The sequence below is a fragment of the Papaver somniferum genome, unplaced genomic scaffold (assembly GCF_003573695.1).
Source record: "Papaver somniferum cultivar HN1 unplaced genomic scaffold, ASM357369v1 unplaced-scaffold_150, whole genome shotgun sequence".
NCBI lineage: Eukaryota > Viridiplantae > Streptophyta > Magnoliopsida > Ranunculales > Papaveraceae > Papaver > Papaver somniferum.
The window spans coordinates 2602915-2625097 of record NW_020624377.1 but is presented as its reverse complement, the minus strand read 5'-3'; the positions used below and the strand labels follow the sequence as shown (position 1 = coordinate 2625097).

Genomic DNA, 22183 nt, shown 5'->3' with positions numbered 1-22183 from the left:
ATTCTCTCCACGAGAATGTGGTACAAATTTGTTACTTTTCTTTCCGGAACCCTTTTCGAATAGTTTCGGGGAGTTTTTTTTTTTTTTTTTTTTGATGCAAAAAGATATATATTGATAGAATTAAGGGTGTACATAATTGTCCATATCAATCCATTCCTTTACATCAGGAGGAAAACCAGATTGATATGTAAAACTTGACTTAGATATTCTAGCTTTCTTTGCTAGTTTATCTACAATACCATTTGCATCTCATTTTACAGAAACACACTTCCAAACCTCTAAATTTCCTAGTAAAAATTTAATGTCCAGAATAAAATGCTTATTCATCCAATGAACATATGAAATTTGCTCATTGATTGACTTGACTACTAACTCACTATCACTCTCAAAAACTACTTTATTATAATTTTTATTGACTGCAAAGGTAACTGCTTCCAGCATAGCTCTGCACTCTAGCTCCTCCGCTTCTATTTGTTTCTTCGTTCCTCCATCAAAGTACTTCCCTTGGACTCCAATATAGGTACCTGCAAAATCTCTAACAATTAATCCAATTCCACCCTGAGAATTAAGCTGCAGAAAAGAAGCATCTAAATTGATTTTTAAAAAACCAAATTCAGGAGGCTTCCATCTTTGAACCTGCAAGCAAACAATTGTTTTTGTTTGAATTATAAGTATTCAAAACAGTAAGATTATTAATCTCTGCAACTGAAAGATCCCTATTAGGATTTTTATTCTGGAAAATTTTAGTGCACCTATCTTTCCAGATAGTCCAAACAGTAACCATAAGAGTTTTGTTTATATCATCCCTAGTAATACCAGAGCCAAAAACTAAATGAGCACCAACTGAGAACCAAGAGATAAACCAATTCATAAAGGATCCATGATGTGCTAGACAGTACTCACATTTATATTAACTGCTAACCAAACAGATCTAGCATAAGGACATTCCAAAAAAAGATGATCACAAGATTCAGTTACATGGTTACATAATCTACAAAGAGTCTCAATGCCATTCTTATATCTAGAATGCTTATCCCTAGTCGGAATAATATTCCTAATGCATTTCCAAACAAACAATTTTACTTTATGAGGAAGTTGAACTTTCCAGAGAGATTTCCAAACCTGAACTTGGATAGAATTGGAACCTGCAGTAAGGTTAGTTCCTCTAATCAACACATTGTAGACACTTTTAACACTGAATTGACCCTTTATCTCAGGTAACCAAATTAGATTATCCTTACCAGTAGCAGGCACAGACATATCAATAATTTTTTTCAGCACAGTCCTTATCAAATAGATAATAGATCAAATGCACATTCCAGTTTCTAGTATTTTCTATAAAAAGTTCAGAGACATAGGTGTAAGAAACAGTGTTAACTAAATCTTCAGCAGGAAGAGGAGGATGATAAAGACCAATAACCCAGCAATCAAGCCAAATTTTGGTTTTAGTACCACACCCAATAGACCAAAAACTGTTCTTTTTTATAATACCAATACCGTTATAAATACCTCTCCAAATCCAAGAACAATTTTCATTGAGCTTAGTCAAATGAAGTATATTGCAATCTTTAAAATATTTAGCACTTAAAACTTGCACCCACAAATCCTCATCATCTGTTACAATTTTTCAAACTAATTTGCAAATGAGAGCAATATTAAAAGTTTCAAAATCTCTAAAGCCTAAGTCTCCTAAATCTTTAGCTTGATTAATACTATCCCAGGCTACAAATTTTATACCTTTATCTGTCTTATGACCCCACCAAAAATTAAGCTGGAGTGAATCCAATTTACTAAGCAAAGTTGTAGGAATTTTAAAGAAATCCATCTGATAAGTTGGAAGAGAATTCAAAACAGATTTAATCAAGGTAGATCTACCAGATTGATTTAAAGTGATACTCACATAGTTTTTAAGTTTCGGGGAGTTGTTGATTCGTGCATAATGTGTTTTGGAGTTTCCAGGCATGTTGTTTTTGAGAAACTATTGTTACTAGATTTCTGCCCGTGTTACGCACTGGACATCTTATTTCTTTTAATTTGGTGTGCGTGGGGCTTCGCCCCGCCCAGCCCCGTGGGGATGCATTTTTGATTTGGTGAGCGCGGGGCTTCGCCCGCCCCGTGGGGATGTATTTTTGGTTTGGTGTGTGCGGGGCTTCGCCCGCCCCGTGGAGTGCATTTTTTATTTGGTGTGCGCGGGGCTTCGCCCCGCCCCGTGGAGATGCACTTTTTATTTGGTTTGCGTGGGCTTCGCCCCGTTCAGTGGAGATGCATTTTTTATTTGGTGTGCGCGGGGCTTCGCCCCACCCCGTGGGGATGCATTTTTTATTTGTTGTGTGTGGGGCTTCGCCCCGTCCTGTGGCGATGCATTTTTGATTTGGTGTGCGCGGGGCTTCGCCCCTCCCTGTGGCGATGTATTTTTGATTTGGTGTGGGTGGAAAACACATTAAATATGTGTAGAATAAGTGTATATATTATTTATTTTTTCATTTAATTTTCGCAGAAAATATGCGGATTTTTTCCCCTTTAGATATTAATTTGGAAAAAAAAGTCCTTATACGATAGATACTCGATTTCGAAATTGAATTTGGACTTCCATAAAATTCCAAACACGGTAAGTTAGGTTTTCCTTTTTAGTTTGTAATTTTTAAACTAATCATACGTTGCCAAGTGTCCTCGCGAATTCCAAATTGAATTTGGTTTCCTTTTTTTAATCTTTTCCTAAAAAAGATTTAACCAATCATACGCTGCCAAGTGTCCTCGCGAATTCCAAATTGAATTTGGTTTCCCTTTTTTAATTTTTTTCTAATTTTTTTAAACTAATCATACGTTGCCAAGTGTCCTCGCGAATTCCAAATTAAATTTGGTTTTTTTTTTTTTTATCTTTTCCTATTCTTTTTAAACCAATCATGCGTTGCTAAGTGTCCTCACCAAAACGCTCGTTTCACAAAACTCAAAAAATATCTATTTCGACCAATAAAAAGCGAGGATTTCCTCACCATTAACGTGGGAGCTTTTTTTGTCAGGCCTTTAAGTCTTTAGATACTTTTAGACCTTTTAGTTTGTAGTTAAATGAATATCCTTGAAAGCGAAAGTTACAACTGAGAAGGGAAAGGTGAGAAGTGAGAACTCTATGAAGATGAAAATTATTTTATTTTCCTGTTTTTGAGTTGTCTCACTACACTCCTCCATCGATGTTGAAGTTTTCGGCTCTGCTGAATATTGCAGCCCTCTGATGCGTCCATCACTGGGGTGAAAATAATATCCAATACAGCAGCTCAGGTTGCATGCACGTATTTTCCCTTGCGAAAAAAGAGGGTCCAAAACCGAATAATCTTCTACTGTTGATGGCGACATCGATCGATTCTTATCAGCTCGATCTGATCTAAAATATGCTGATTTAGCTTCCAGATGTGTACGGTTTTGTTTTCTACGCCTCTAGCTAATTTGTTCTATCAGTTTTATTTTTTTAATTTTTGTTGAGAATGATTATTTTGACTATGTGATGTTATCAACTCTTTTGGTGATGTATTTTAGGGTTTCCTGTTTGGAATTGTCTTAGATTCCAATGATCAGGAATTTCCATATCCAGATTTTTAAGAAAGCTAAGTCTTACATGAGTGTGGGAAGTTTCTAGTTCTATTTTAATTTATGTTGCTGTTTTACGGGTACTACTAGTAGTGCTGCTGATGCTAAAAACACCAGGACTTCAAATGGGATAAGAGACACGTAAATAGTAAAGAAAAGTAACTACTGACAGTAAAAAAGGATAGAAGAGAAACGGGAAGCAAATTAGTTTACGCTTAAATAAAATCAAATTAAGATAAACTCTTTGACAATTCAAGGGTTCGATCAAAACATGGTTCTTGCAGAGTATTATTGCAATGGCTAATCCAATAACTATATTCGACGCATATTTTTAATTATTGCAGTCCAGCAAGCTGAGGTTCCACTGAGAAGCGATCCTTGGAATTTCTTAATTGATGAATTATAGTAGTTCACTACTTTTTCTTTGATTTGCTTAATCTCTGAATTCCTTCCTTCAGTGTGGCCCTTCTCCCGTCTTTGAAATTCCACAGTTCTGGGACTATGTACCTCCCACTCCCATTGTATTCATTCAACTCCAACAATGCATTTGCCACAGCTTTGAATACCTCTTCACCCATGCCATTCCTTAGACGACTCAGCTTTTCATCCTTCTCATCTATTTCCGTCTACAATAGTTTAGTTCAGTTTAGTGATTAACGAATGCCAATTAAAAAAACAAGCAATATATCAATCTCTTCTCATGCAACTCTTAGAATATTAAAAATTTCAGTACCTTAAAAACATCATCCCCAACCTTGACATTGCAAAAAGGAAACCAACTTGGGTCTTTAAGTGCCTCTTGCCAATTACTGCAAATTACAGAAGCCTTGATGTCTGCTTCATCAGCACTGTACTTCTTCTTGCATGCTTCAAGGAAAGGTTTAACATCGATTTCCCCCATTCTCTTAACTCGGATGACCGCACGATTATTACCCATGTCTCTCAGTTCCTAGAAATGAAGGAATAATTTCTCTCTTAAGAAACAATTTTTTTCCAAGTGACTACAGGTTTTAAGGAGAGGAAAAGAGAAAAGAAACAGCTCACCTTGATTAATTCTTTTCGAGCTTCCTGCAGCTCATCATTGCTTTCAAGAGACTTGGCTAGTAGAGTCTGGTTCATGTCTTCAAGGTATTCGAGTTCTTCTTTCTTGTCTTTCAAATCTTCTGCCATCTTCTTCAACTCCAAGTCTGCATCGTCACCTGCCTTGGATGTCAAGGATTTCAATTTCCATGTCAACTGTTCAACCTCTAATTCCAGTTTATTTTTGGCATCCATATTCTTATCCTCTTCAATTCTTTCTCTGGCGAGAGCCTCTTTCATCCTCTGACACCACAATCACAAACAGAAAACGAATAACTTGATTCCCAAACGGAACTATCTAAACTAAACAGGTTACAGATATTTGAACTTATCGAAAAAAAGTTATATGTATATATACCGTTTGCTCTTCTACAATCCTCAATAAATTTTGGTCTAATTTGCTTTGCTCCAATTCTGCCATTTCAAGGTTACTAATTTTCATCGCATTCTGAAGACAAAAGCAACAGTATATTGTCAAACAGTATCATCAATGTATTATGCAAAAATGCCATCTCTATATAATGCAGTCCTAGAAGTTACCTTTTGTATCTCTTCGAGAAGTTTCTCTTTCTCACTTTCGCTTTGTGCCTTAAATTTCTCCAACTCTTCTCTCTGCATCTTTAGCTCTTCCTTCTGAGATTCCATTTCCAATTTGAGTTCTTCACGCTCACTAGACATCTTCTCTAAACGATCCTTCTGATCTTGTTGCATCTTTAATGTCTCTGAATGGATACAAAAGAAAGCATGAAATTAACAACCACGACAACCAAAATTGTTGCACTGTAAGTCTCAGAATACATAAGAATGACAAGTTTGTTTGACGACCACAATCAAATAGCTACATTGTGTATATGTTTCATGTACCTCATCAAATATCAATACTCAAACTTCTCTACCCAAAGTTCAGACAAATGAGATGTGCTAATTATATATTTCAAACTATCATCTTAATCGAACAACATTATAAAATCTTCAAGCGACAACGAATTACATACTCATTATATTTTTTAATTTAGCATATCACGATGAGTTAATTTGTACTTCAATTTCTTAAAAATGAGATTAACATCTTATTACCACAAGCTCAAACAAATGCAGGAGTACAATCAAATAGCTACATTATGTGCATGTTTTATGTAACTCACAAATTTCTCTATGCAAAGGGTTATTATAAATCAAACTAGCATGCTTATCAAACAACATTAAAATCTTCTAACGATAACGAATTACATACCTTCATTATATTTTTTATTTAGCATATCATGTTGAACCGCCAAGTTCTTGAAAGAGTAGCTGGTCTCATAGTATTGAAGCTTAACTTCTTCCAGATCCTTATTCTTCTCATCAACCAATTGAACTAAATTTGTAACAAGTTGCTTCTTTAGCCTTTCATCTTCATCTTCGATATCTTTAATTGTTTTCAAATCTCCATTTTTAGACAAGTACTTCCTCATAACACCAACTGATTTATTATAATCATCTTCCCTCACAACCCATCCATACATACCTCCCGACCCACCTCTATCGAAACGATACTGCCCTTTCCCACGGCCAGTCCTATTAAACTCACTCTCAAATGACATTGCATTACGAAAACCAGACCAATCTTTAGAAAATTCGACAATCGCTTTACCAGTACTCCCACGACCATCCCAAAGAATGTGTACTTTTACAGGATCAAACTTTGCCAATTGCTCTTTAATCCGGTTCCCACTTTGGGAAATATACCGTCCATCTTTAAACTCTCTCTCAACATTCACAAGAATACCTTTCCATGGGTACAAAAATTTCTCGTCCTCCACCACATTAGATGAACCATCATCATCCACAATTTGCCCCTCTTCTATCTCATCCTCCTCCTCCATAGGATCCCTGCTAACTGGTGCACAATCCTTCTCCAAATACCTAGCTAGAGCTAAATGTTTAGCCTTTTCTCGATATTTCTTAAGTGAAGATCCTTTTTTACCAGCACCTTTAGCATGTGGAACTAGATGTCTGTATTCATAGTCTTTTTTCTTTTTATTTAAGCAGAAAGGACATCTAAACTTAAGATCAGACGATTTAACAGTAAACTTACCATTTTTAAGCTGTTGATATACTTTTTCTTCATAGTCTTCCATCTCAGATTCACTTATGTCTGAATCTTCTTCTGCTGATGAGTACATCTCATCTATTTTTCTCTTGTGACAAGAACCCATTTCCTTTACCTAATCTCTCTGATTGTTTTATGAAGACACTCTCTCTCTCGCTCTCAGTTATCTCCTTGCCTCTAGTTAGATGATTCCAAGATTGGACCTCTTTAATGAACTCTCAACGGCTTTCTTTCTCTAATTTGTTTCAAGATCGTGAAACCCAAGGTTTTTCCTCAGAATCAAACGCTATTTTCATATAATCGTTAACTTTATAGGTCAAATGTGAAACCCAAGGTTTTATCTCTGAATCATACGCTATTTTCAAGATTCTTGTTGGTTTGGGTAATGGGTAGGTTTGGAGAAAAATTAGTTGCCCAATGAAAACTTTGCTGAAACATCTCCCGCTTAACTATTTTCAAATACCCATTTCAGTCCTTGCTATTTTTTGGCCCGGCCCTTTTTCTTCTTTCTTTCAGATCCGGATACTAGAATTAAAGTACAAATTTTAGGTCACGTGGTAGATTCACATTACAAAATTTAGATTTTAGGATGAATATACACTTTCAAGTGTTAAGTATATATTAGGTTAGGGGTTATTGAGCAGATAAGTTGGTGGATCAAGTTCAAAAAATAAGTAGGATGATGGAGGCTTGTACTTTTTTGGTTTTTAACAAAGGTATCGAAAATATTCCTATCGGAATTCGATAATTACATTTTGAATTTGTAAAGTTAATTTTCTAGGATTTATTATCTAAATGTCTAATACTATCAACTTAATACGTTCTCAAATGACATGTTCGTTGAAATCATACAACTTCAAGCATATAGATAGGTAAAGAAAAAGAACATGGGTAGAATAAAACTCCCGCATCATGTATGACATAAAGGGAGATGTTATTTTATTTCTACTTTTATTATTTTCTTAAAATCACATCTACCTTGTGTCATGATAGCGATAATTTTTAGTTAAACTCCTTGGTGGCTGTGGAGACAACCAATGAGAAGATTTGGAAAAAGAAAAAAAAAAACTTAACAAAAAAATAGGATTTGGAACCCAGCCGGCTTGGGTGAAAACTTTAAGCAAAAAATCCATGATTAATGACAAAGATTTTAAGAAAACTTAGTAAGAAAAAATTAGGGAGCCAGCTGGCATGAGTTGATAACTATGAAGTACGGATACTTCAAAATCGGTAACGTATCCGTGTCGGACGCCGTATCAGTGTCAGATATTTGGGGATGCGTATCAGATATTCCATTTAACGTGTCCCTTTTTATTAATTACGAAAAGGGTAGGGAATACCTCTCGAATACTTTAAGAGGGGATATTTCCTATAATACAATTGGAGCATATATAATTTTTATCAGTGGAGAGAAATTGGAGCATATATAATTTTATCCCTTCAATAAAGAGAAACAGAATTGTACCTCAACGTGTTGAGGATTTATTGTTTTTTTATAGTAATATTCATCTCCTTTCACGAAAAAGTGAAAATTATAAGAAAGGAGAAAGTGGAATGTGGGATATCAGTGACGGTGTGAGAGAACTTGAAGTTAAAAATCTTTCACTTGACGAGCCACAACAAGAAGCAGTGCTCTTTGATGAAGATAATATTAATGAGTGATGGGTGAGCCAGATGTTAGACCACTTTTATCGGTTTTATTTTAATATTCCATAACGTATTTAAATCTTCTTTTTTTGTTTTATATGATTCTTTTTACTAAAATGAATTATTATAAAATTAAATGATTTTAATAAATACACGTATCCCTACGTATCACGTATCCCCATTTTTTAAAAATTGACGAATCTTCGTATCAGTATCCCGGTATCCGTATCAGTATCCGTGCTTCATAGGTTGATAACCAATAGATAAAACAGAAAATGAGTTATTTATCCAAATATTTTTAAAACATGGTTCTAATGGACGAGTAAAAATTAGTATGGGTGAAATGGACACCAAAAAAATAGCAAGAATGAAACTGGAATCATCCTGCCTTAAACTTAAAAAAAGAGAGAGATGAAACTGGATGCATCCTGATATAAATTAAAAATAAGAAAAAGTATTTGAAAATGGGAATGATGAAACTGTTTACATCCTGGATATTTTTACATTCTCGTCCATTTAAACAGTATCAAATTTTACATGTCTTTTTCATCCAGAAATTGTTGATTTTGGTCTTTTTAACCAATTTTGTGTAGATAAAAGGGGAAAAAATTAAAACTTAGCGGAAGAAAGAAAAAAATAAAAAGAGATGCTAGGGAACCGGTTGGTGTGATACACAGGCGTGGATGCAATCGTAAAAAACGTAACCAATGGATAAAAGTAGAAAAATAAAAATAGTTAACAAAAAACCTAGCAGCCAGCTCACGTCAGCACAACATAGCATGCGACACGGCAAAACACGGCACGCGAAGAAAGCATGCCACGTCATGCATAAAATATTACACAATACATCACATTTGATGCATATTTCACAAAAGAATCATTGTTTTAGCAAATTTCTGACATTTTATTTTCCTTATTCTAATTTATTTCTGTAATAATATAGGTACTAACTAAAATATCTCAAAAATATTTATTTTGGAAAACATAAAATAAGTGTCCTAGCACAGCACGGCACAACACGTTTATTTTTCTGGCACAGCCCATCCCAGCGCGCAGCACGCTAAGCACGTAACTTCGTGGGATAGGTTGTACCAGGCCAGCACGTTTTACCCTTCTAAGTGAGACCGCCGAAGAAAAAAAAAACCATATTATAGTTGTTATGGTAGCTCCTGACACAGACTCATTGAAAAACATCTTTAAGCGTAGGAGCCATTTGGTGTGGTACAATTGCAGAAAAGACAACTAATGGATAAATGGAAAATAAATAAATAAATAAAAGAAATTTTATTTTTTGAAGCTGTTGGGGGCGAGTCACTCTCTGCAAATCGGGCGACTGACTCGAAAAAAATTTCTTCGCAACCCTTGAAATCTGTACGCGTTCTTCATTAATTCAGGTGATTTTTCTTTAATTCTTAATCATTTTTCAATGATTCCTGGTGATTAAGTGGTGTGATTCGATGAGTAGTTGTCCTAATTCTACTTCAGTCAATACTTCAATAAATTCAGATATGTTAAATGTTAGTATTAATGAGGTTTCACACAAAGTTCCATCGATTGATTTACCTGATGATCTATTTGAAGAGGGTTTGAATCCTTAAAAAATTTCGTTAATTGGTAGATTGAATTTACAGAAAATTAAATTTGTGGATGTTGCTATTATTTTGAGGAGTCAATGGAAATTGATAGGTGATTGTAAACTTATTCCTTTAGGAAAAGGTTATTTCACTATCAAACTGGGTAATGTGGTTGATCGTAAAATGATCAAATATGGATTATGGGAAGTAACTGATCAGATTATCAAAATAAGGAATTGGGTTTCTAATTTTCGTCCTGAATATCAAAGAACTTCAAAAGATCAAGTTTGGGTTCTTTTTCCAGGTTTGGGGTTAGAATTTTGGAAGGAGAAGATATTGTTTAAGATATGTTAAGAGATTGGTACACCAATCAAAATTAATACAGCAACAACAAAATGTGAAGTAGGTTACTATGCCAATGTACTGGTAGAAGTAGATTTTTATCATCACATTCCTAATAAAATTTGGATCAATACCAAATATGGAGGTTTCTTTCATGATATCTCAATTCCAGATTGCCCAAAATTTTGTATAACTTGCAGAATTATTGGTCATTTACTCTCTGAATGTAGATTGGAGAAAAATAAGAACCAACCAAAGGGTAAACCATCTCAGCAAAATAATATAAGACAAACTTTGTCTCCTGCTACTCATAGTCCTTTTGATATTTGTGATAGATCTGAAGTGCAGAAGCAGGTTGATAATAATGAATTAGTTCAAGCAAGTTTTATTAAGCCAATGGAAGTAGATTCAATTGTGAGCAGTATTATTCCTCCAAGTCAATAAAGAGTTGTTTCTCCCGAGTCATCCTTGACAGTGGGTTGAAGATTTAATACCTTGTCTACTAATGAAACACAAGATGAGTGTGATGAATGTAATGAAGAGGAGATTATCGCTGAATTAGAGCCTCAAAAATTGATTCACATAGCAAACTCTACTTAGTTAGAAAATAGTGTTGTTAAATTTGTTGACTCTGTTTCAGGAAAAGTTACTTCAGAGCCAGTTGCCTTTACTTCTTGGTCTTCAATAGCTTCTAGTTCAGCTGGAAAAAAAATAATTCAACTGCACCTGCTACACCTGACAAGTATATTCCTGGTATTAGAGTAACTTCCAAGTATGCTGGAAAAAGTAAGTCAAAAGAAACTTCTACTCCTGAAAAGCATATTCCTGGTATCACAAATGTTGCTGCTCCACCAGATAAGCATATCATGGGAAACATTCAAAAGGTAACCCAATATAATTTTAGAAAAAATGTTGGGAAAGGAGGTCCAAGAAACCTTCGACCTTCAATAAATATATTTTTTTGGAACATAAGGGGCCTTAGAAGAGCTAAGGCCCAGCAGAAGTTAAAATCTTTAGTTAATCGATCTTCTTCAACTTTAGTTTGGATTGCAGAGCCACATGTACATTGTACTCCTTCTTTTTGAAGTAAATTGAATTTTCCATGAATGCAATCCATGGCAATTCATAATTCTTCTACTAATCACAAAGGTAAGATTTGGTTATTTTGGAGCAACTCCATCTCTACACCTTCAGTAGTTTCTATTACAAGTCAGATGATTACAATAGCAATTGGAGATGTTATGGTCTCGGGTGTTCATGCTAGTGCTAACATGGTGAAAAGAAGATTTGTGTTGTCTGAAATGCAGATGATAAGTGAGTTTAAAAAGACTTGGATTGTGTTGGGAGACTTTAATGCAGTTCTTTCAATTGAAGAAAAAGTGGGTGGTCGAGCTCCTTCTAGAAGATCAATGTTATACTTTAGTGAATGTGTGGATCAATGTCAGTTAATTCAAGCTCCCAAGACTGGTCTGGAATTTTCTTGGTCAAATTGTCAACATGGTGATAAAAGAATTTTATGTCATCTTGATAGAGCTTTTTTTTAATATGGAATGGATGCAAATTTATCAGGATTGGGGGTATAAAGTTGGGCTCAGAGTAGTATCTGATAACTCTCCTTTACTTGGAGGTTGTGTCAATATACCTAAGACAAAGAATGTTCCTATGAGATTTCAAAAAAATGTGGCTTGAACATCCAGGGTTTATGAAGTTAGTAGAAGACAGATGGAATGCACAGTTGTCAGGTGATCCTGCTTTTGTGTTTATGCAAAAACTCAAAAGACTTAAGAAAATTTTAAAAGAATGGAACTGGAGTGTATTTGGAAACGTACAAACAAAAATCAAAGAAGCTGAGGAGAATGTCAGAGCCAAAATGATTATATCAGATAGAGATCCTCACAATATAAATGCATTAAAAGATTTAGTTCAGGCTCAAAATGAGTTTAACTCAAGAGAAACTCAATATAATACTATAATGAGGCAGAAATCAAGAATTAAATTGGTGAAGGAAGGTTCAGCAAATACTCAATTCTTTCATTCTAATATCAAAGTGAGACACTCCAAAAATCTAATTACTGAACTTGAGGATGAAAATGGAAATCTGGTATCTGTCAAAAACAGATTGCAGATCTTTTGGTTAATTTCTTTGAAAGAAAATTTCAGTATCAAGAAGTTATTATTGATGATTCATTACTTTCTGAAATTCCAAAAAATATCACTGAGGATGATCAGCAGATGCTTGAAGCTATTCCAACAGCTGAAGAAATCCATCAAGCAATCCTTGATATTGATGAAGAAAGTGCTCCCGGACCTGATGGATTCTCAGGTATGTTTTATAGGAAATGCTAGAACATTATTAAACAAGACTTTGTTGAAGCTGTTCAATTTTGTTAGGGAAGGAAATTTATTCCCAAAGGTCTTAATTCCAATTTTTTGGTTCATCTACTAAAAGTTCAAGGATCTAAAAAGCCTAGTCAAGTTAGACATATATGGTTAAGTAATGTGGGCTTCAAAGTATTTACTAAGATCATTACAACCAGAATGGGAACTTTTATCTCAAAACTTGTATCTCCTCATCAGGTGGCCTATATTAAAGGCATAAGCATTCATGAGCAAATACTAATGGCATCATAACTTGTAAATGAAATGAAAACCAAAAGAAGAGGAGGCAATGTTGGCTTAAAATTAGACATATAAAAGAAATCTCAAGCCTATGATTCAGTTAAATGGTCATTCTTATTTAAAGTTCTTCAACAATTTGGTTTCTCTTCCTCTTGGTGTCAGTGGCTACAAATCCTATTTGAATCTGCAAGAATATCTGCAATGGTGAATGGAGTTCCACAAGGTTTCTTTTCTATGGGCAGATGATTGAAACAAGGAGATCCATTATCTCCTATATTTTTCATTCTAATGGAGTAGGTGATGAGTAGAGGAATCACTCAATTAGTGCAATCAGGAAAAATGCAACCAATGGTAAATAGAAAAGGTATTAATCCTACTCACTTAGTGTCTGCTGATGATGTTTTCATTTTCAGTAATGGTTCCAAAAAGAGTCTGGATAGTTTACTCAAGCTTCTTAAGCAATATCAAGACTGTTATGGTCAAATCATTAACAGAACTAAAAGTAAATGCTTTGTTGATGGTTGCTTTAAAGACAGAAAATTGCAAATTTCAAATTTTTTACATATGGACCTTACAGCCTTTCTAGACAGGTACTTGGGTGTAATGTTAATGCCTGGTAGAGTGAAATCGTCTTCATTGTGGTCAATTGTGGAAATGTTGCAATCCACTTTAGCTACATGGAAGGGCAAGTTACTGTCTTTTCATGACAGATTGGTTTTAATCAAGTCTGTCATTTCTAGCTTTCCTTTATATTCAATGGATATTTATAAATGGACAAGTTCTATCATTAAAGTTTGTGAGAAGATCATGAGGAACTTTCTGTGGTCAGGTGATTATGATATAAGAAAATATGATACCTTGTCTTGGAAGAAAGTGTGTACTCCCATAAGTGAAGGAGGATTAGGCATTAGAAGGATTGAAGTGGTAAATAAGGCATTGCTAATGAAAATGATGTGGAGAATGCATGCTTCTGAGGATGAATGGTCCAAATTCTTTGCAGCAAAATACAGGGATAAATATGGGTACTGGTATAATAAATGGAAATACTCATATGTTTGGACTGGATTAAGATGGGCATGGCAGCAATTGAAGACTGACATAAGATGGTGTATTGGCAATGGTGAAAAAATTTCAGTTTGATTTGACATATGGATAGGTGAGCAAGCTTTGATTGGCATAATGGGTTATACAGAGTATGTCAAAGATCATTTTCATATGACAGTCAATGAATTACTAATTCATCATAACTGGAATATCTTAGATGTTATACAGTGCAACCTAACTTCTTCATTACCAGTTGTTAGTAGTGGAACTGATAAAATGGTGTGGAGTGGTGACCTTAAAGGAAAATTCTCTACTTCAGATGCAGTCAATAAAATTAGACACAGAGAGCCTCATCTTCAATGGCCTGCAAAGATTTGGAAATCATTCTTACATCCATGAATTTAAAGTAATACATGGAAAATCAAACATAATGTATATGTGGATGATGTGAAGAAAGTAAATCAAGGATTCTCTCTGGCTTCAAGATGCTGCATCTGCAAGGAGAATTAGGATAGCATGGAGCATTTACTGTGGTTCTGCAAATTTAGTTGCAACATCTGGCAATGGCTATGTAATGTTTTTCAATTCAAAAATCCTATCTCTTTTCATGAAGTTTTCTCTCTAGCAAAGCATAAAAGCTCTATCATTTAAGAAATCTGGTTAACAGCAGCTTGTTCAACAACTAGAGAGCTTTGGTTTCAGAAAAATAAAGCATTCTTTGAAAACATTCAGCCTAATGAAAATCAATTTAAAAGCAGAATCCTGAACCTGGTATATGAAGGAAGTTATAAAATGAAGGGTACAAGATGGAGTCAAAATTATGATGCATATATTCTACAGTTTTTCAATATTCAAAACAGAAGCACTAAATTTAACTCCATTATTGAGTGTGTGTGGAATGCTCCAGATGAGGGATTTTTTAATTTTTGTTGTGATGATGCATCTTTTGGCAACCCAGGCAATGCTGGTTTTGGAATCATAGCAAGAGATCACTTATGTCAAGTTATGGGAACAATATCTGGAGGTATTGGCATTGCCACTAACTACATTGCAGAGGTAATTGCAGTTGTATGGGCAATAGAATAGGCAGTGAGAATGTCTTGCAGGAAAATTATCATATGCTCTGATTCCAAGGCAGTGATGGAAGATTTTAAAAGAGGGAAAATTCCATGGTTTTTACATGCTAGATGGGTGAGAGCTTGTCTGTCAATCACTGAAATTAGATACACTCATTGTTATAGGGAAATAAATTTCTCTGTAGATGCATTTGCTAAGAAAGGAACGAGACTGAATTTGGGACAAGTAATATATCACGAAGGAATGCCTGCTTCTCTTATACATGTGGAAATGCCAAATAAGAAATATTACAGATTCAGCTAGCCATTTGTAGTTGCTTGTATCTTTTCTGTCTTGTTTTTGCTGGTCTCTTTTAGTGTTCTTTAAAAAATTTGTATGAACTTTTATTATTCTCATTAATAAAAATTGTGATTTAGGAAAAAAAATAAAAAAAAATAAAAAATTCAATGAATAAGATTGGGGAGCCAACTAGCATAGGTTCAATTACCTGAAAATAAAAATAAAAATTATACTCGTATCAAAGTTGGTACGCTAGCTACCGAAAAAAGTATATGTGTGTTTGAGAGCCCATTGACACGAGTGCAGTTGTAAAGAGGATAAAATAAACTTAACAAAATAGGACTCGGTAACCAGCTGCATTAAGAGAAAAAAGGAAAAAAATGGAAACCAGGTGAGCATCGCTACGCTAAATTTTGACAAAAACTCACTACAAAATATTCTTTATTGGCTAGTAGCCTCGGGCTGAAGTTTTTTATTTTTGACCAATACCGGCTAAAGTTTAACCACGCCCACACTAGTATTTTGGGTGAGGTTCGGGTCCACAAAGTATGTATAAAACTGTCTGTCACACCTGGGTGGTACGTAGGAACGATTTTTTAGGGACCATGATTTTTTGGGGATCATGGTCCTATTAGGCCACCTACCCTATAATTTTAAGGGATGTTCTAAAATCATGAGATTACTAATTTGGTCCTTACTCTAATTAAAATTAACCCTAACTTAATAACTGTTTCTAATTTAATCTAAAACAAAACCTAAACTAAACCTAATTCAAAACCTAAACTAAACCTAGCCGCACCCAAAAAAAGGAAAAAAAGAAAACAGTTTTGAGGAGAAAACTATTCTCCCTCTTGTTCTTCTCTTCTTCCCCATTTCAACGTCATCTTAATCGATTAATCGTCGATTCATAAAATTTTCATCGTCGATTAATCAACCGACTATAAGAATGGTTCTTCGAAAGAAAACCAAAAGACTCCCAGGAACAGGTCCCCCATTAGGACATCTAGCAAATTAGCCAAGTGATTTTTAGATTCATAAAGAAGTGGAAGAGCCAAGTGCATCCATAATCCAGTATAATAGACGCAGTAAGAAGCCTGATTCTTCCATGGGATCGATTCGCAGGTATTTCCCGAGAAACCCATTTCTTTTAATTTGATTTTCATCGATTCAATTGATTAGAAATCATCAAAATAGGGTTCAAATTGAAGTTACAGTGTTTAGTTCGGTTAGAGCGTATTTTATTGTTTCCCTAGGTTCTTAACCGAACTCCATGAAACGAAGAACACGAAGAACAGTTCGGTTTTATAGGATTGAAAACTATGTTACCGAACTCGTGAGTTCGGTTGTTTCGCAAAAAAAATTGTTGAACTGCCATGTAACCGAACTATAGCCATACTACCAAAAATGGAAAAAAATCCATGTAACCGAACTGTTTGATTTTTCCCAAAATTTTTAGTACCCACACTACCGAACTCTAGCACCTTTGTTCGGTTGTTTCGCATAAATGTTTAAAACTGCCATGTAACCGAACTGTACCCTTATTACAAAAATAAAATAAAAAATTGGGCATGTAACCGAACTGTTCTTTTTTTCCCTATATGTTTAGTACCTATATAACCGAACTTGTTCCAATATGTTCGGTTTGTTCGCAAAAAACTTTGACAAACCGAACTCTTGGCTATTTACATATATATGTGGAGTTCGGTTTTCTCGAAAAAATAATTGAGTAACCGAACTCTACCCTGGAACACGATTTTTTTTCTTGAGTTGGTTTTTTTTTTGTGAATTATTCCTTATTTCTTTTGTTTTTTTTGTTTAGTGGCAAAGGTAAGAAATCTAACCAACCATTACCGGAAGATTTGAGAACTCCCACGCCTAGAGGCCCAAAACACTTAGGTGCCGATAAGCGTGGAACCAAAAATGCTAAGTATGAAGGTGGGTCATTACCGGGTGTTGTCATCCAAGATGGTGTCAATAGAGATAATGTTGACAACGTAATCCAACAAGTTAATGAAGAGATCGTGGAAGAGATGAGCAGTCAAGAACATAATCAAGGTGGAGAAGATGAACTAGCTCAAGGAGGAGGAAATGACGGTGGCGATGATGAGGGTGAAAAAGATGAGGAAGGCAGAGACAAGGATGGAGATAAGGATGATGATGGATCATAGGAGGGCTCTGATGAAGAGGAAGAATAATAGGAACAAGCAGACATAGTGGTAAAAAGAGACCTAGAAAGACGCCTAAAAAGCCTTGTGCTAGATATTCGTACATTCCTCATAAGGATTTGTGTTTGCCGCCAAAGAATCCAACATATGGTACTCCAAGAGATGGCGGGGAGGTATTGATGGGCTACAAAAAATCATGGGCTGCCAAGATCTTTGCAACAAAGGTATGGTTCAATCTTAACCATCAAGATTTAGATTTCTCAGTCATTTTATTATATTTTGACATATATTGTTCTTTTCTATATATTAGTATATATGATATGATGTTGTTTTTTTAGGATCATAAAAATGTTATTCGTGTTTTGAAATGTCAAAAGAACAATGTATGGAATATAGAAAATGAGTGTGATGAGGTCCGCCTGGAGGTATTTGATTGTGTACTATGGAACGGGATACAACATGCGCACTAAAAATTTGATGCTGTCATTGTTACTGCATTTGTCGAGAGGGCTTATCCAGAAACGGATACCTTTCATCTACCTTTTGGTGAGATGGCAATAACTCCGGATGATTGTTTTAGAATCACAGCCCTACCAATTACAGGAACAAGTGTTCGAGATGGCTACGATCCCTCGATGAGTTATGAAGTTCTTGAAAAACTAGTCGAAAGGTGTCTAGGATGGAGCGATAAAAAGGAACAATGTGAGTTTAGGCGAGCTAACAAAGAGCTTAAGGAAGGTGATGAGTATAATGAGTTTGAGGAAGACCGCACGTACAAGAAGAAATTGAAAAAGATCAAGCTCAAAACCTTGTTTGATGAGTTTTCAAGGACGAAAGATTTGGTTGCTCAAGGAAAGTTGGTGATGACAGAGGAGAAGACTAAGCACCATGTGACTGCTTATTTTGTATATCAACTTGGAACCATCTTCTTCCCTGACACTTCAGGCCACGTGGTAAATGCTCATTACCTCCAGCTATTGGACCCCTTGGATGAGGTGAACAACTACTCTTGGGGCATTGCGGTTCTTTCATTCGTTCAAGTGGAACTCAGAAAATCTTCGAGGCTTAGGAGTCTATATTTTGGAGGCTTATACACCCTTGTTCAGGTACCCCGTTAAATTATCGTTTGTGTATTTCAATATATAAGTGAATGAATGTGTATTGTTACTAATCATATTGCGAATGTATTATTTTTTGCCTCTTCTTATAGGTTTGGGTGTACAACCACTTCCCTAAACTGCAATTGTCTAATGCTGGCACTCCTTGGCCTTATGGGAAGCCTACAGCTGGTAAATATGAATTTTTGAACTCGCAGGAAAAGAATAAGAAAAAAAAGGTGTTGGAGTTGAGGGAGACATTGGATAAGTTAACAGTGGAAGATGTGGTTTTCCATCCTTACAGCATTGCATCAGATGAAGACGAGGAGGATGTTGATGTTATTGATTTCTCACCTGCTGCGGGTTATAATGGACCGTTGTTTTATCCTGGGGGTTGTACAGTGTATAATCCTCGAAGAGTACTTAGACAACTTTCTTGTGTCCAAAGTCTCCCACAAGTGGAAAACTTCAAGGTAAAGAAGGCCGGAACTAAGAACAACGAGAAGAATTTCATCCCCAAATACGATCCTGCTCCATCAGTGGACCACTGGAAGAACTTTGGGGATTATCTTGTTCCAGTCGAAGAGTTACAAGATTCGTTTGATGAGCCAAATGCCGCTGACGATGGATATATGGAATGGTATGAACATTTTTCTCATCCTCGTGTAATAAACAATGTCCAACAAGCCCGTGCTGATAAAGCAAAAGCGACGGCAATGGAGAAAGAGGCTCAGAAGATTATGAAGCCTACCCCTATGTGTGGTGATGAGGCCTTGATCTTGTGGAATTCGGCGGTAAGATATTTACTCTTATTTTTGTTTTTCAAAACGTTATAAAATATTGAAAAATAATAGTGACTTATGTTTTTGATGAGAAAAGGTGAAGGCAAGTTCTAAATTGTTGAAGAAATTGATGGCAAAAATCCGTAGTGGAGAGCCGATGGAAACTCGAGAACAAACAGACCTCTACAACCGAACTCAAGGGTTGAACAAAAACGAAAACATGACAAAACATCCATAGTCAGGTTCGTTTAACAAGGAAAAAACGGCATGTCACCGAACTGAACAGTTCGGTGACCTACAAAAAAATACGGTGTAATCGAACTCAGCATTCGGTTATATCGCAGATGTGCAGTGTAACCGAACTCAGGGGTTGAACAAAAACGAAAACATGCCAAAACATCCAGATGCAGGTTCAGTTAACTAGGAAAAAACGTCAGCTCACCGAAGAGATTTTTCTTCAACCGGTGGTGAGCCGATTCTACCAAACTTGTCTCTTGATTCCCAAAGTGTTTATAGTTGTTGGTAAAAGCATAAACGAAGCGCTCTTTGTGCGGTTCCAACCATTGCTCCACCACATATGTTATTATATCCTCCGGATATTCGGGGCTAGACCAATGTTCTCTAAATTTGGCAAGATTTAGATAATATTATTCTTCGGTGAGAGACCAAGTCAATGCCTCCCATTCCCCGAAGAAGGCAACCCATTTAGCATGATTTATGGCGTATTGTTTATCGAATTCCTCTTTTGCATCCGCTTGTTCATCTTCCGGTAGATTACTAATCTCTTCCAATCCTTTCCTCTTAGGTGGACAAAGTTGAGGCTTGCACCTATTCATCACATTGCACCATATATGAAATGTACAAAACATATTATGTGCTAATGGGAAGACTTTCTCTATTGCGTTCATCAATGCTACGTCATTGTACGTCGCGATAACCCCGGGAATCTCATCATCTCGGTAGATCGCCTTCACTTGTTGTAGCGCCCAAGTGTAACTTGGTTCTTGCTCGTCCTTTAGAAAACAAAAAGCAACGGTAAACGGTGACTTCGTCGACGTACGACCAACAATGTTCAACAATGGCATATCGTATTTGTTTGTCTTGTAAGTGCAATCCATTATAAGAACATCATGGAATGATTGAGCCAATTGAACACTCTTCGGATGGGAAATGAAGAGATGAGTTATTTCTTCTTCCGGACCTACCTTCTTTTGAACCGCGTAGCCTTTCTCTTGAGCCAAAAAAATAATTGTTGCATTACTTTTCTATCATTCCATTCATTCCTTTTAATCGTCTCAATTCCATTGTAAATGGTGTACAAAGATGATACGTTACTCGGGTTATCTTGCTTTAATAAGCGAAGCATTGTGGAAGGTGGAATACACAATTTCCTATACTCGGCTATTTTTTCCATTTCTCGAGGAGTGAGCCTTGCGGCCATTCCATGCCCTTCAAGATCATCTGGAAGAGGGTGGTTATCACGACCTACCACCTTATCCATAGCTAGAAACCATTTCGTCGTTAATTTGCTCTTGCTAAATACTAGCTTGATTGGACATTTGATTTTCTTTGAGCACGTTGTGTTCTTCCTCGCCGTCTTTCCTTTATACTCATAACCCTTCCTCTTGTGACTAACATCGGGATCTCCACTTCTCTCACAAACCATTTCAAAACGAGTGTTGCTTTCTTTTCCATTCAAAACCAAGACGCAATTGACTCTCTTGGCATGTTCTCTAGACCAATTCTTCGTATCAATAGATAAGTCAAATACCAACTCATTCGCATAGTGAGTAGATGTATCTTCGAACAACATACCAATCGGAGAAGATTGATCATGCATTGGTATAGTTTGTGATTCCATCTACAAGAAATGTAACAACATCAATGCAATCACAAATAAGTTCGGTCACATAATAATTTTATCGGGGAAACCGAACTCATTGTTCGGTTGGTTAAGCAAGTTGCAAAGAAACCGAACAAATAAAAGGAACCGAGTTCGGTAACATGTGAATTTTATCGCAACAACCGAACTAATAAAAGGAACAGAGTTCGGTTACTTTGTATTTTATGTAGATAACCGAACTAGACACCGGAACTTCAGATTTTTTTTGTTTGTTAAGTTCGATTGGTTATGATGTTAGGTTCAAGTTTGCGAAACAACCGAACTTATTAAACATAGTTCGGTTAGATAGTTGGTACATGCCGTTTGCGAACCAACCGAACTGTATACACTTAGTTAAAATTTATTTTTACGTAAAGTTCGGTTAGTTGCGAACCAACCGAACATAACACTGCATCTCAGAACTTCCATTAATGTGGAGTTCGGTAACCTGCGTGTTTGGATAAAGTAACCGAACTACATCTTCAAATGAGTTCGGTTACTTATTCATCTCACAAGGCAACCGAACTACACCTTCAGAACAGTTCGGTTACATGTTCTTCATATAATGTAACCGAACTGTGCAAAATCCAGTTCAAGAATTTACATTTTTGGGGAAGTTTTTACCAATTCAACATACATTATCTAAGTTTGGAGCATACCTGTTCACCCAAATACTCTTCCTCCGGTTGTGGTTGATAAAATCCATCATTTTCATCTTGAGTTTCATTTTGGGGAAGAATACAATCACCATCTAAGAAATGAGCCAAATCCGGATCATTTTGAAGATTAACAAATATTCTAGGAGAGGATGGAGATGAAGAATCAGATGAGTTTTCATCACTTGAATACTCAAAGGGGGTGAATTGGAATTTTTTTTTATTTTCCATGTTTTTCTCCTTCATCTTCTCTAACTCTACTCTC

At 35.8% G+C, this 22183-nt stretch overlaps 1 protein-coding gene across 1 annotated transcript; it reads right to left on the bottom strand.

The window, feature by feature from the left end:
* Nucleotides 1-3801: 3801 nt before the first annotated feature.
* Nucleotides 3802-6815, bottom strand: LOC113335921 (factor of DNA methylation 5-like). Its single transcript, XM_026581932.1, has 6 exons — nt 5897-6815; nt 5203-5384; nt 5021-5110; nt 4627-4905; nt 4316-4531; nt 3802-4208 (listed from the first exon to the last, which is right to left on the bottom strand). Exons 1-6 carry the CDS (start codon nt 6780-6782, stop codon nt 3996-3998), a joined length of 1866 nt encoding a protein of 621 aa, XP_026437717.1. The 5' UTR covers nt 6783-6815; the 3' UTR covers nt 3802-3995.
* Nucleotides 6816-22183: the final 15368 nt, after the last annotated feature.